This window comes from Heteronotia binoei, chromosome 1 (genome assembly GCF_032191835.1).
Source record: "Heteronotia binoei isolate CCM8104 ecotype False Entrance Well chromosome 1, APGP_CSIRO_Hbin_v1, whole genome shotgun sequence".
Lineage (NCBI taxonomy): Eukaryota > Metazoa > Chordata > Lepidosauria > Squamata > Gekkonidae > Heteronotia > Heteronotia binoei.
This window is the reverse complement of record NC_083223.1, coordinates 246,573,887-246,589,907: the sequence shown is the minus strand read 5'-3', so window position 1 is coordinate 246,589,907 and position 16,021 is coordinate 246,573,887. Positions and strand designations below refer to the sequence as shown.

Genomic DNA, 16,021 nt, shown 5'->3' with positions numbered 1-16,021 from the left:
TCAAGCCAATGGCCCATCCAGTCCAACATCCAGCCTTGCTTACTATCTTCCAATGTGAAAACTGCCTATTTATACTCACTCTGTTTTCTGTTAATGAACCAGTTTTTAATCCATAAGAGGACTTAACAAATGGTAGCAATGGATTATAATGTTACTGTGTTGTAGTGATCTACCAATTGCCAATTAAAAGTCCTCCTGTGGCATGGAGTGTGTATGGTTACCATAGGGGCTGGGGAGAAGAAAACATAAAGCTGCCTGTTAGGGGCAGGAGATGGAGCATGATAGAATAAATAATCTTGGGTCACTTGAAATCACTGCACTATTCCGCTGCACTCCTTGTTCTCTCAAGATATTCTGAGGAGGACTCAAGCGGCAGCATATAAATTCTCTTTAAAAACAAGTCCAAAGCAATGTTCCCTTTAAGCTGAGAAGTGTAGCTAGCTCAGTTTTTTATCCTCCAGATCTTTGTCTTCGCTCAGGAAGGATGGCCCCAGAGCAAACTAGTTTATGCAGTAACCAAATCGCTCGCTCACAATTTTAATGCCAGAAGCTCACAAAGTAGAATTTTTGCTCACAAGACTCCACAGCTTAGAGGGAGTATTGGTCCAAAGAGCCTTCATAAACTTTTCCTATCACCTAGACTCCTAGAAACTCAGCTAGTTCTTGTCAGCCTCACTCACTCCTCCTCCAGCTGTAAAGGAACACTTGTTCCATGTAGCAGCCTGGCTTTAACCCTCAAATTATCTGCTTTAAGAATTCAACAGAAACACCATGAGAGGCCATAAGAGAGATATTTAAAAAGCTTGGAAAATTTTTTATTGTAGTTTATTTTCATAGTAAGTTTTTTTAATACAATAAATATTTACCAGTAATAGCATTTCATAGATCAGAATTCAAATCCATTGTAAGACAGTGGAACCTCCCAATAATGCATGTATAAGACAGGTATGACTCCTGACAAAGTATGGAGGGCCGGGAGACACCCCCACCACACACTGTGACAGTGTTCACTTCCTATAGCAATTTTCTTCCCCTAATAATAATCTGTACAATCAGTTTACATTGATTCAGCCAGTCCTGGTCAAAGCCTGGTGGACTGAACCCATTGCAAAATCAGAGAATTATTTGCCTTAGAACTGTGGTAAGTTCTTCCAGGCAGAGAGTACCAAAGACCAAGCCACTGCTTGAAAGGACAAATTCCAAAATGGGACTCAGTTTTTACATTTCCACCAAGGGAAGGAGGGGGGGGGGGGAGAAGAGAAGAGAGACATGTGCCAGATTTGGCTTTTCCAAGTATTCTCAGTTGGAGAATGGGTCCATCTTTCAGGCAACAATCTGCAAATAATCTTTTTGAAAAACCCAAGATCAAGGAAAGACCCTCTCCCACAAAAACAAAAAAAATCCAGAATTTATGAGTAATTCATTTGTGAGAGAGCTGGCACCTGCTTCCTGAAGGGGCTTACTCTGAATGCAAGCAAGGTAAGGTCCCTGTCCTGTGCAGAGAAAAGGACTTCCTGCTCTCTTTCCAGCTATGAAATATCAGCAATGAACCCTTTTTGGCCTGGCAACTCTCCCATGTCTGAAGAGGCAACATCTGTTGCCCCTGCTAGAGGATGGAGAGCCTCTTTCTCATTATATATACAGCTTTAGAGGAAGGCCTAATGTAACCTTCTGCTATAGAGGCAGAGCCAAAGCCTGAAATGCCTGCATTTCCAGATGGGCCTCCTGTAGAGAACATGCCTCCAGTCCCAGAACAATAGGTAGAGAAGCTGGTGCTAAACCTAGGGAAAGGTGCAGTAGAAACTAACCTATAAGAGTAAGACCTCTCTCAAATCACCATCATACAACTCTATACCTTTGGATCGCTTTGCAAAGGGTACTTTCAAACTGACTTGCATATACTCACAATGCCCAATCCACATTACTGGAATAAGCCAGCACTTTACTGTTAGCGTTGCCCAGCACTCTGCTATGAGATCCAGTCCAGAAATAGCCAGCAAGTCCTCATGAGATCAGCCCAAATTATTCGGGTCCACTCCCAAATGAGTACACCCCTCAAAGTTGGTGCCAACTTAGAAGCAACCAGGTTTGTAGACCAGCTGACTAAGTTTTGCTAGTCATTCCTTATCCAGTTCCAATCTGTTTTACTCTTACCTTCATGGCAGAAGTTGAAATTGATTCTACAGAAACTTCCTGGACTCAGCCAGGTTTCTCTCTCATCTTCCAGGATTTGTTTAGCACCTGTGCAAGCTTCACTGGAGTGCATTCCTGGCCCCAGTTCTGCCTCCACAGTATGGATCCTGCAGGATGCGGATGTGGCATCTGCCCTGCAGCAGGTCTCTGCCCGGAGACCAGTTTCTTGAAGGCCTGCAGGCCTTGAGAAATCAAAGCAGCTCTTGAGGGAGCAGGGAGTGAAGCCACAAAAAGCAAAGCTGCACGATGGAGCAGTTGTTGCAAATGGCGAGGAAAAAGAACACCAGGTTGAGCAAAATGACTGCCCCTGCCCCACTGGCAGAGAAAAATGCCAGTTACTGACAGAAGGAATCCAGAAGAGCAAAGGAGGCTTGGAACATCTTTTGGACTTTTGCAAATTCCTCTGGATGCAGGGGAGAGAGTGGCAGAATGCACAGCCCCCCCCCCACTGCAGTACACAATACCTTTATTTTAAGAATACTTACAACACACACACACTCACAGAGGTGCTACAAACACTTAGAGAAAAAAATTGGTGCATTTGATTCTCATTAAATCTGCAATAATGCTTTCAATATTACTACAATTAAGACAACCAGCACAAATTAAATTCATTCTCCCTATTTTCATACTAGAAGATACTATCCTTTCACCTTTAGCTTGGACAGCAAGTTAATTTTTTTTTTTTTAAGACAGCTGACTTCTTTCTTCAGCTTGAGGCAAGTCACGTAAGGCACCAATTTCCTTATTATTGAGAAGCTCAGACAGATAGAAAAGTAGAACCAGGGACTCAGACAGAAGGATACAGACAAGAGCTGTGCCTTGGAATAAGCCAGTTAACTTAAACACAGAAACATTGTCAAGCGGAAGTTTGTCCTGGCGCATTTATGCGCATGTGCAACTGAGCCTGGGTAATAATGACTATGCTTTCAGGAAGTTACTGAAGGAATGATTTACTGCACAATATCATCAAGCCAGGGTTTTGCATGCAGGTGATATACTCCCCCCTATTAAAACCTTTGCCCTCTGTGAAAAGTCAGTCTTTGTACAAGGCAGCAGCCTCCACCACACTGCCATAGAACCCCCAGTTAGACAAGCCCTGCTTCAAAAGAAAGAGAAGGGGGACTGAGCATTCCTGCAGTGATTCAACACACATGCACACACGCACACACAAAAGCCTTGCTCCTGCCCTGAATCAGCAGCTTTCAGAGCTGGGCAGTATGGCTCTGTAAGACTTTAACCTTGCTCTACATTTTTTTCAAGGTGCAATTTACAACCCATTACTGTATTTGATTCCGCCTGATACAGCCATTAGTTGCTCAAGCACATCTTAATTCTGTCTGTACACTGCTTTTCCTGTGCAAAGTCATCTAATGAAAAAGGGTACGAAAATCCCCTTTCTCACATCTGTTCAACATTCACTAGACAAGCAAAATCAGAATTTGTTTCATCATCCATGCCTCTTTTTCCTCCCTTACTCCTTTTGCAAAATGTACCAGTAATTATCAGAATCTGCTCTTCTCTTGCACATTAAACATTACAAACAGAATTTATAGTCAAACTTAATTTAAAAAAAATCTATATACAGAAAAAAGAAAAGTGAGTTAAGAACCGGTTCCTGAATTTTACATTGCTTACATCTTGCTTGACATAATGATTCAAGTTTTAAAAAAAAGAAGTTAAATAGTAATTTCACAATTGAATTGGTTTTTCCCCCCTATAGAAATACATCTCACCCCTAAGAAGGATATTCCAAGATGGATTCTCCTTTTCGTTTCATAACATGAAACTTTTACCCTGCTGTAAATTACATATGAACATCCTTTGCTGCGCTCTGTTTCTTCCGGGTGCGGCCTTTCCAAGAAACTTGGGTTTAGGCTGCACTCTTCATACAAGCACAATTTTTAAAAAATAAGTATTCTTCATTAAATAAAGCAATAGAAGAGAAAAAAATCAGCACTTGAATTTTCACCATCGTTTCAATTTTAACTAGGATTAAGAAATGGTTGAAAACAATATTGCCAGTTGGAGAAACAGAAAAAAGCCATGTGGTTAGAGGGGTCTACTAAAGATGGGTTCTGAAATTAGTTTCTCTTTTGCATTTCCCCCCATCCCTCCTCCAAGAAAAGAGAATGCAAATTAATCACCTCCTCTCCCCAACTAGAACAATACAGTACTAGGAAGGTTTGTGTACATATACTTAATATGCCTGCCAAAAGAGCCTCCCAGTTCCACAATATTGTAGATGCGAGTGCACAGATTATCACAAGAAAGTTAACGGCATACACCAGAAAACAAAACAAAAACCTTTCAGTAAACATAACGTAGGAGAATCTGACTACTTCACCAAAGTACCTCGTGCTCCAAGTGTGACTACTCGCAATTGGTGGAACAACAACCCTTCCAGACATATTTGAGTTTACAAGATTCTGCAGCATCAGTATCTGCAGGGCCACAATGGCAGTAGGTGGAGGGGAGAATGGTGTGTGTGTGGAGAGAGAGGAGCATTCTGCATGTTGGTTACGCTTCAACCAAATGACTTTCATCAAGCCTCTTCTACAAAAGCCCCTTGGCATCACTGAACCTGTGCAGAAGTCCACCTCTTCATTCTTGGATGACAAAAAGCCACATCTTCAGTGCAGCTCATGGATGTTCTGTGGCTCCCGAGCCACTGTTAATGCCTGGTTTTTGTTTTGAGATGTCTCAAGGCTTCCGAGTGGCACTGCCTTCATGTCTGGGCTTCAGGCTGCCTGGGGTGCATTCTGCTGGTCTAACGCAGACTCATGACTGTGACACTTCTTCCCCCTCATGTGGCATGATGGAGGGGACAGGGAAAGAACAGTCTCTACTGCCAGTCTCTCTTGAGTTCTCTGCCCCCTCCCCATGACCCTCCAAACTGGGTCAATTTTAGTTCCATGGTGATGGCTGAAGTATATTTACACAGGCGGCTGAATTTACAGCACCTCTGCAGACTGCAGGCTGACTTTCTCCTCTTCTACCGCCTCCTCCAAGTCTAGTCAATCGGAGTTGGGCTTCCGTAAAGAGAAGGGCCGGATATTGAAATGCTTGCTGAGCTGGTTCACCTGTTGGGGAGAGAGCAAATGCAGAGGATCTATTTGTCTGAAAGCGGGGAAGACACATGGCTGCTGGGAAACAAAACTTACCACGCTGACTCCATAGTGGATGTGCGCCAGGGTGATGATGACAGTGAGCAAGCAGAGGAGGAGGGTTTCGTATTGCGGGACTAGCCCGGACATGATGATCAGGATGACCAGGGCGAGCGGCAGCAGCATCCAGTTGAGAGGCTGGCATCGGGTGCTGCTCATCTGGCAGACGATCAGCCGGCACTGGAAGGGATGGGAGAGAAAGCATCAAAAGGTGACTCAACACAATGCGGCACAAAAGCTGGGCTCGCCATCAGGCAATGCTCCCAGGGACAAAAATATTTATTTATTCCATTGGATTTATTGGCTGCCCGTTCCCTGTGAGCAGGGCTCAAGGCGGCTTACAGCAGTACACAATACGAACAGGTTGAAACCAATGTTAAAATCAGATCAATACAAAGGTTCCCAGTTACAGATAAAAAAGGTAGTTTCTAGGCCTCCTGGAGGTTTTCCCAGGGAGTGAAGGAGAGCGAGAGAGTGCCAGGCTATGTACTGCCCTATTGCTGTCCTCAACTAAAATGCCTGGCAGAATCTCTCTGCCTTGCTTGCCCTGCAGAAGGCTAGTAAATCCTGCAGAGCACGAATATTCTCTGGCAGCGTGTTCCACCAGGCAGGGGCCAGGGCTGAGAAAGCCCTAGCTGAGGACAACCAGATCATTCTCGGGCTGCAGACAAATACCAAAGGAATCCAGATTCTATCATGAAATTTAAGATAGGTTGATCTATATGCGTTGGCCTATTCAGGGCTTTTTTAATAACAGGAACTCCACTGCATATTAGGCCACACACCCCTGATGTAGACCCTGTAAGCTCTTGGAGGATTGGCTACATCAGGAGTGTGTGGCCTAATATGCAAAGGAGTTCCTGCTACCAAAAAAAAAAGCCCTGGGCCTATTTTGAATAACTTGGTGTCAGCAATCCAGAGGGGCAAAAGCTTAGTAGAAGAATACACGGTTTGCCTGCAGAAGGTACTAAGATCAATCTCTGGCATCTCCTGATCATCTGCAGATGTTGGAAAAGACATAAGACTCTGCACAGCCACTGACAGTCCAACAATGAATCAGGAGGTCTGAACCTGGAAGAAGGCCGTTTCATATGCTCTAAAATCATATACTCAAGAAATCTGGATTTTCTCTAATTATGGTAGAGCAGCCCTGACCTGGATGGCCCAGGCTAGCCTGATCTCATGAGATCTTGGATGCTAAACAGGGTCAACCCTAGTTAGTATCTGGATGGGAAATTACCAAGTAAGTCCAGGGCTGCTATACAGAGCCAGGTAATGACAAACCACCCCTGTTCATCTCTTGCCTTGAAAACCCTGTGAGGTTGCCATACACTGGCTGTGACTTGACAGCACTTTCCATCGCTACAGAAGCTCAAGACAGACGTGGAACAGCACCAATGAAATCAACCAAGGTGGCTTATTAGGTACCTAGCATCTCGTTTCCAAAAGAGACCAAAATTCTTCCAGCCAGGCCACAAGCTGGGTACAAAGGCAAACAACCTTCTCCCTTTGTTGATTTCGCATCAAATGCTATCTGAATATGGAGGTTCCACATACCTATCATGGCTCACGACTGCTGACAGACCTATTCTCCATATACTTGGCTGAACTTTTCTCGCTCTCTTTTTTAAAAGTAGCTTGCAGAACTGGAAAGCAGTAATCACAGGAAAGGTTGGCTCAGTGGTAGAGCACCTCCTTTGCAAAGCAAGGATCCCAGGTTGAAACATGTACATGAACAAATGAAACTTACACTAAATCAAACCAGTGGTCTGTTAAGATCAGTATTGTCTACTCAGACAGGCAGATCTCAGGACCAGGTCTTTCATATCAGATCCTCCCTGATCCTTTTAAGTGGAGATGCCAGGGATTGAACACCTGAGACCTTCTGCATGCGAAGCAGATGCTCTGCTATTCAGCCACAGAGCAATCCTTCATGCCTCCAGTTAAAAAGATCAGGTAGTAGGCAATATGACTGATGTTTATCCAAGACCTTGGACCATCAGAGTAGATAATACCATCTTTGACAGACCCATGGGCTGATGATAAAATCAGCTTCATATGGAGAACCCAAACTACTGCTCACCAGAAGCCCGACTCAGCCCACTTCGGCAATCTGAGCTTCCACCGACAGTCACCTATGCATTCTGGACACTGCTCTATAGCTTTAAAGGGTTGAAAACTACCAATCCTTAGTTTGATTCTAAGCTCATGCACGAATCCCCCAGACTTGTGGAATGCATGCTGCATGAACAGGTGTGATCTTGGATGCAGCTATGTAGGGAATGCATAACTTGTGCAGGACCCCTTTCATTACCTCTAGGCAGGGCATTTTCATCCTGGAGTGCAGGCTTTTCCCCTTCTTGCCCCACAAATTAATTTGGACAACTAATCAAGGCACTTGCCCTACATCAACAAACATTACTTGCCCCTGTGTGTTGGTTTTAACACAGGTGGGGAGGATTTACCGAAATATTAGCAAACGCTGTCCCGACCATGAAGTAAAAGAGGCGAGGATGGGCCTCTAGGATGTCGGATGGCGACTGGAAGATCCAGATGGTGCACAAGATGAAGAGCAGCACTGGTGAGAGAAAAGGCAGCATCGCCTCGTAAAAGGAGTCATGCTTCAACGTTTTGTTTGAGTAAGCTCTGAAAAGCAGGAAGGGGTGGAAATGGGCATTATTAGTGAGAAGAATATTTAGCACTAGCAAGAAACACCAATTTGAGGGAATTTTAGACAGCTTTGGAAATGCCTTTAATCTTTTTCAAGGGCAGCTTGAAAATGCAGATCCAGGAAAGAACAGAGGCTCATACTACTCATACTACCAATGCATTATCAAATAATGTGATGGAGAGCAAGGCCCTTCTAGTGGTGGCTCCCCTCTTTCAAGGGATGTGTCCCCAGTTTGCTTGTGGCTTTTAGAAAGATGAGTGTTTTCAGATAGCATTTGGGAAAAGATGATTTACTTACCTGCCAATGGGAGGGCTATTTTTTTTTAACCAAGGTAGTTGCATTCTAAAACAAGTATTTTCTTGTTGGGATTTAAACTGTGGTATAATTTGATTGTTTTCACGGACTGGTATTGTAAGCTGTCTTAAAGGGCCAAGTGGCAGCACTGAACCTTGACATAATGGAAATACAGCACCCTTCCCCTTCTTCTATATACTCCACTTCAGCAGGTCTCTGCCACACCCCCAGGCAGACACTGAAGCATTCAGGCAGGAGCAAAGGAAACGACCCCACATAGAAGCCAATGCCTTTTCCCCACCCTGGCCATTCTTTAGGTGTCCCCCATGCTTGGACTGGGAAACAAAGCTTTGCAGTGCCAAGCCTAGAATTGTCCAGTGTTTCTTTGTGTCTCTGAGAAGAAGGGGGGATGGGGGGGGGCGGGGAGAGAGTGGAATAGAGATCAGCAGCAGAGCATGTGCTTTCCATGGACCAAGTACAAATCTCCAACCACTTGAATGCCTCAGTCAGGACTGAGATCTGTCATCAAAATGGGCTGAAAACAGCAGTCCGGTAGTATCAATAAAGGCAGGCCTACCCCTACCCCAAATTTTCACAGCTGAAGCTATGAACCTCAATGGAGCAGTTGGCTTTGTTCGCCAAACAGAATAGAGAAGTGGACAGCCAATATTCCCCACCCTTTTTATCTCAGGGAAAGCTCCTCGATTCATACCCATGGTGTCTTTCACAAGAAGGCACTGGATGGATGGCCAGGCAGTGCTATAGCTCATATCAAGCACTAACACTTGATTTTGGAAAGCACTTACTTGTAGTAATTATGCAGGCTCATGGGAAGGGTCACAGTGAGTGCACAACCTAAGGGAAGAAAGGGCAGGTTACTACTCCAGCAGAAGCATCTAAGTTCCTTTAAGCAAAATCCATCAGCAATCCTCCTCCACATTACAGCTGCTCTGAAGTTAAAAAGCAGCCTCACGTTACTTTTTGGAGATATGTATGAAGCTGTTCATCAAAGCCATTATTGTCTACTTTGGCAGTGGCTCTCCAATGTCTCTGGTCTCTCATACCATCTCCTACCTGATCCTTTTAACTAGAAATGCCAACAATTGAACCTGGGACCTTCTGCATGCTCTGCCTCGGAGCTATGGTCCCTCCAAAGCACTCCTACAGATTAGGTGCATAAGAACAAATGTACCTAACATGCACAAAAATGTGAGGAGAACATACATTTAGGTCCATGTGATTACTTGGTAAGCTCCAAAACCTGTTCTAAAGGCCTTCCCTTGGGAGGTTTATCCTGGCTATGCAATCCTGGTTACTTTTATAGACATCTCTGGATGAACCTGCAACTCACAAGCATATCCATGTTTTCATCCACAAGAAGATGCCTTTAAATGATTTCTTCAGGACTTTATTCTCTAGAGAGGGAAGCATGCTATCTTTCAAGAGAAAACTGACAAGTTTCAAAACCCTTATTAAAATATATGGAACAGGAAACTCCAGACACACAGAATTTTTGTGTCAAAAAGCCTTTGTTTTACAGAGATACTGGTAGACTATAAGGGGCCCATTAAGGCACCAACACCATCTACTCCCTACATGCTGCAAACTCAAGTCTTTCAGTTTGCTAGAAGGCAAAACATGCAAAGGTTACAAAACTGGTCTACCACATACATGGATGCACATTGGCTGGGTAAAAGGTGCTGCAAGTTGTTGATAGAATTAGCTAGCAATAATCTGATACTGTTTTGCCTCCTGTGATAAATGGCTTGTTTTTAATAGTGAGCCATGATAGCAATGTTCAAAGCAATGAAGCCAAACGACGCCTTAATGTTCTGGCTAGCTCATGTCTCAGACCTATTGGGGAGAAGCTGCTGCTCAGTAGTGGAACATCTGCTTGGCATGCAGAAGGTCCCAGATTCAGTCCCTGGCACTTCCAAGTTAAAAGGATCATGTAGTAGCTGACGTGAAGGACCTAAGCCTCAAACCTTGGAAAACCGCTGCCAGCCACAGTAGACAATACTGACCTTGATAGACCAGTGATCTCATTCAGTATAAGGCAACTTGACGTGTACACACATCTTATGACTCACTGTATGAAGAAAAGGGGAGACATGAGGATCCAGCTGCAGTTTAATCTATGACATCATCAATATGCTAAGATCCACAGGGAAGGTCTGGACCAGAGGCTTCTGCAACTCAGCTGGTGTTCGAAGGGAAAGCAGCCTTGCCTAGAGAAGCAGGCCGGGCCAGTTCAGTATCATAAAGAAACCCTCATCTATTGCTTATTTATTTACCTAGAGAGCATTTCTACAGTGCCTCTCCCAAAGCCCTGCTTGAGGCACTTTATAATTATTATGAACAATGGTTTGCATTGTAACACTTAGCTCAGGAAAGCATGAAGCCTTCCTCTGGTCTAAGGATCTTTCCTCTGATGGAAGCAGCTCTTCCTTCAGCGCAAAAGCAATTCAACAGAGAAAGGCTTCAGACTTCACTGAAAGCAGGATACAAGCCAACAAATCAATAAGGGGACCGTTGCGGTGCTTTTGATGATCTGACTTGCAGTTTGTTTTCATTGTCACAGTGTTATTGGAATGCACTTGTTCTAATGCTGATGGTATCAGGTTCAGGCCAAGAACTTGCAGGAACTTCCACCCATTTCTCCCCCTCTCTTCCTAAAGCTCTCCTGCTCCTCCTAGAGCAGTGTTTCGGAGAGCTCAGTTAACAGAAACACAAAAGGAAAGACAGAGAGGTTGCCACTACTTGCACAAACCCAATTGCAATACTGTGAAGGGGGGGGGAGATACATTAATGGGAAGAGGAGCAAACTCAAATGCTGACATTAAAGGAATGTTAATTTACCAGAACCAGTCCTGCTTTCAAACGTTGGGCTAATAAACTTTAGCAATCATTTGCAAGTCCAAACAATTGCTAAAGGGTATCAAAAGCTCATTACCCAATGAGCAGCAGTAAGGTTGGTACCCATTTTGCAAGGATTTCTGCTTGAAGGTGATGGTCAGAGAAAACAAGGGAGACAGCCAGGGCTTGTGCAAGTGACTAGTGGCACATTTGCCTATCAGGATGAGCCAGAAAGGAACCACCTAAGTGATTTGTCCATGTTTTTAGGGCTCAGATAACATCTAGGACAAGAGTTCAGCTGCAATCATTAGAGGCCTAGAACAGAAATAGAACAGGCTTCTCTTCTTTTTAGTTGCGCAGTCTTTGGAAGCACCTTCCCTCCTGTTCGATGCTGACACGCCCTACCAAATGCTGCAACAAAATCTCTTGCACCCATAGTCTAACAGTTGAAGTTACCCACATGGTTTCAATTTTCAGAGGAAGGGAGAGTCTAATCTAAAGAGAGATCATGGAGTATTCAGATCTCAAGCACAGCTAAGTCTGCAATAATCTCAGCCATTATTTTAGAATCACCCAAACCATATTATTGATCCATTTCATTTAAGAACCCTATTATTATTTACAATCTTATTTACTCCAGTCTAGCTCTACTGTAATCTGGACACAAGGTGGCCCAGGCTAGCTCGCTCTAGACAGATCTCAAAAGCTAAGTAGTGTCGGCCCTGGTTAGTACTTGGATAGGAGATCATGAAGAAAGTCCAGGGTTGATATGCAGAGGAAAGAGATGGCAAGTCACATCTGTTGGTCTCTCGCCTTGAAAGCCTCACAGGACTGCGACTTGACAGCACGTTCCACCACCAATCTGGACACGATGCTTGTATTCAGGAGAGAGTCAGTAAGTTTAAACAGGGCTAGGCTAGAACAAGCAGCTACTTAGCTGTGACCCAATTCTTTTGATATGTTTTAAAACAAGAATAATCAAATATTTTAAAAAATTAAACAAAAACACTGGATTGTGTAAAAAAGTGACAATTACAAAAGCAGGCTTCAACAGGGAGCTCCTTACCAATAATCATTGCAGTGAATAGGTCTCTATATAAGATATTAAACAGGAAAGGTTTGTACCAGGCCTCCACTCCCACAATCGAGGTCACTATGTACACTATGGAAATTGTCTGGAAAAAGAATTGCAGAGCATTAGCAGCTGAAGAAATTGATCTGATCAGGTATCTTTTTTCCAGCACCGCCTAACAATTAGACTGGTTCTTACACATATCTCGTTACAACATGAGGAAACCTGCAGTTGCAGAGGGAGAAACTACTCCCAGTTTGGTGTAGTGGTTAAGTGTGTGGACTCTTATCTGGGAGAACCAGGTTTGATTCCCCACTCCTCCACTTGCACCTGCTGGAATGGCCTTGGGTCAGCCATAGCTCTGGCAGAGGTTGTCCTTGAAAGGGCAGCTGCTGTGAGAGCCCTCTCCAGCCCCACCCACCTCACAGGGTGTCTGTTGTGGGGGAGGAAGGTAAAGGAGATTGTGAGCCGCTCTGAGACTCTTCGGAGTGGAGGGCGGGATATAAATCCAATATCTTCTTCTTCATCTTCTTCTACTCCAAGAACTGTTTCTTCCTGGTCATCCCTTCCCAGGAACATGCAACTGAACTTTCAAGGTTATGCATTGGGAGCAGCTGGCATCCAGACTCCATCGTGGTCAAAGTTCACACAAAAAACACAATGCAACCAAACTGTTTAATTAGAAGATCAAGAGTGTGAGGGCTCCAAGCCAGAAAATGCCTGGTTAGAGTCTCAACCTCTGCCACAAACTTACCAGGTGGCCCAAGTCAAGTCACTTGCACAGCCTTCCTGTCTCTCACCTGAAACAGGTGGGGGGGGGGGGGATAAGCAGCACTTTGCTTGCTTTAGTTGCAAAGATAATCACGATAACTTGTAGCATATGCAAAAGTGTCCTTTTATAAATCCTAAGGTTCATTTAAAGCCTTTTATCTTGTCCCATTCCTTTTGGAATCTAGCTTTTTCTATGATATTGCTGGATGTCAATTCTTCCACTTTCCTTGAGCACACCCATAACTGAAGAGCAAGTGCAGTATCAGCAAACACAGGGAGTGATTAAAATGTGGAATTTGCTGCAGGAGGATGTAGGGATGGCCACAGGAACAAACAGCTTTAAACAGGGATTAGATAGCCAGGGGTGGCCAAACCTACTTAATGTAAGAGTCACATAGAATAAGTGTTAGATGTCTGAGAGCCACAAGACATGAACATCAGATGTCTGAGAGCCATAAAACAGTAAGGAAGAGAGAGAGAAAGGAAAGCAACTTTAACAGCCCGTCAGGCAAGGGCGGGATATAGATCTGATTAAATAAAAAAATAACTTTAAATGCATTCTCCTAGCTTCCAGCTGGCTTGGTTTGGAGAAGTGATTTGAAAAAACAAATGCCATCTCCAACCCAGCCAATGGGGCAGTGGGGACTTCAGGAGCCACACAAGATGTGAGAAAGAGCCGCATGTAGCTCCCAAACCACAGTTTGGCCACCCCTGAGATAGACCTATCCTCCATGAGTCTATCAGTGACTACTAGCCATGGTCACTGAAAGGAAGCTCCATGTTGAGAGCCTCTGAAATCTAGAGCCAGGAGGCAACATAAGGTGAAGGCCTCGATCTCTCTGCCCTGTAGTTGGCCCTCTAGAAGAACTGGTCAGCCATTGTGTGTGACAGGATGCTGGATTAGATGGAGCGTTGGTGTGATCCAGCAGGGTGGTTCTTATGTTCTTAAGCAGGGAACGTTGGGATTCAAGTCCCTACTAGGCCACAAAGCAACCTGGGTGACCTTAAACTGGTAATCCTTCTCATAGGGTTGCTGGAAGGATAAAAGCGATAACTGACTGATGTTGTCCAAAGTTTCTTGCAGGAAGTAAATGTACCAAGCAACAGCAAGTCCAGAAGCTGTGAACATCTTTTTCCAAATCCACAACAGCCTCTACCAACTTACGTATTCCTCTATTGCTGCTTGTCATCTACTTGCCCAAACCCCCTTTTCTCTTTGGGCTCATCCAACACTGGCAGTGAGTGCTGCAGGGAAATCACATAATCCAAAACTAATAATCAGTCTTGAGAATCAGAAGGAATTTGGTTGAAGCTTGTAAAGAAAAACAGACTGGCAGAAATTTATGCTACACTGCTGGAAATGTCAGCGTTTACTGGTGTTTTGGTATATGAAGCCACCTTCTTGCATTTATTAGCACTCTTTTGGGCAAATTCCTTCACACCCAAAATGTTGTCAACCTGCAGTTTATGAGCCAACATTCTTCAGAGGGAGACAAGGAGCTGGGCCCAGGTACAAGAAACCAAGGTTCAGTTCCCTTATCAGCCATTAAACCATTAAGTTTCCAGTCAACAAAATCCTACTAACTGGGAGAGGCTACAAATGTAAGAATGCAAAGGGCTTCCAAAAGGCTCCAGCATAATTACTAGTTGGAAAATGCTCCACAACACCTCTCAAAAGCCCAGAAGACAGATCTTCTTACAGCAAAATGCTGCTAAGCAAACAAGAGAAGGGAAGAAAAGGACCACAGCTGACTAAACTAATAATGGCCAAAATCCAGAAAACAATCTTCTCCCAATGTCCTTGGCACTCCTGGGCAATCACATCTGTCATGTGTCAGAAGCTATTCCATGGGATGAGAGCACACAAGAAAAGGGAAAAATACCCACCCAACCAAAAAAGAAGAGTTGGTGTTTACACCCTGTTTTTCTCTGCCCTAAAGTGTCTCAAAACAGTTAACAATCACTTTCCCTTCCTCTCCCCATAACAGGCACCTTGCAAGGTAGGTGGGACTGAGAGAGTTCTGAAAAAGAGAACTGTGACTGGTTCAAGGTCACCCAGTAGGCTTCACATGGAGGAGTGAGGAAGCAAAGTCGGTTCTCCAGATTAGAGTCTGCTGTCTTAACCACTGCACCACATTGGCTCTCAGGCAGAGTAAACCAAAAGGGTTGAGAAAACCGGGGTGGGGGGGATTAAAGTGTAATTGTGTAATGATCAATTCAACTGTTTCCACATAGCACTACACTGGTAATTTAATATATTAATAATAATAATATATTATAATATATTATATATATTATAATAATAATAATTTAATATAGCAACAAATCAAGAACAGAATGCAACTGTCTACATACACTGATACTAAACATCCATGCGCTGACTCTCAACAGTTTAATAGCATGTAATTTAACAGCAATGTGTAATGTATATAGAATCCTCAGCAAACTAAAAGCAGCTGGTGGTTAAGAAAGATTACAACACATAAAAAAATAGCAACAACTCCTCTTCTCTGAACAGGTCAGGAAACAGCTTTAGGATCTGGGCTGCCACTAGGCTCTCTGCATAACATCTTCTCTAGGTTTCCTTATGCTTCCCAGAGAGACGTCCCTTATGCCATTACGCTTCTCTTTTGCTCTGTAGTGTTGTGCAGCACATGACAACAGGCAGTGATTTCTGGACATGCCTTTTGTAAAAGAGGTTGGGACCACAAGATATTGCAACAGTAATCAGGTGCTTTGGCTGTTGCAGATTTTCCGGGCTGTGTGGCCATGGTCTTGGCATTGTGAGACCTGACGTTTCACCATCAACTGTGACTGGCAATCTCAGAGGTGTAACCCAGAAAACTGGAGTTCTATCTAGGTCAAATCTCTCTGGGTCAAATTAGGTGCTTTTTTAAAATACAAAAAAGCTCACAATCACAGAAGATGGTGCTAATAACTGCTATATAACACATGACAAGCTGAAATGGATGCAGCCATGAAAATTAGAAATGTAGC

General features: G+C 43.9%; 1 protein-coding gene across 2 annotated transcripts in view; it reads right to left on the bottom strand.

The window, feature by feature from the left end:
• Nucleotides 1–789: 789 nt before the first annotated feature.
• The window catches only part of SELENOI (selenoprotein I), a 60,240-nt gene continuing 45,008 nt past the window's right edge, over nt 790–16,021 (bottom strand). The window contains exons 6-10 of one of the 2 annotated variants that reach the window (XM_060250668.1): nt 12,248–12,356; nt 9,132–9,180; nt 7,826–8,006; nt 5,358–5,540; nt 790–5,276 (exon numbers count right to left, since the gene is read on the bottom strand). In XM_060250668.1, the coding sequence (XP_060106651.1) occupies nt 5,148–5,276; nt 5,358–5,540; nt 7,826–8,006; nt 9,132–9,180; nt 12,248–12,356 (651 nt within the window). In that variant the 3' untranslated portion in view covers nt 790–5,147. The remainder of the gene's footprint in view (nt 5,277–5,357; nt 5,541–7,825; nt 8,007–9,131; nt 9,181–12,247; nt 12,357–16,021) is intronic. The other variant, XM_060250677.1, reaches the window with a different exon arrangement.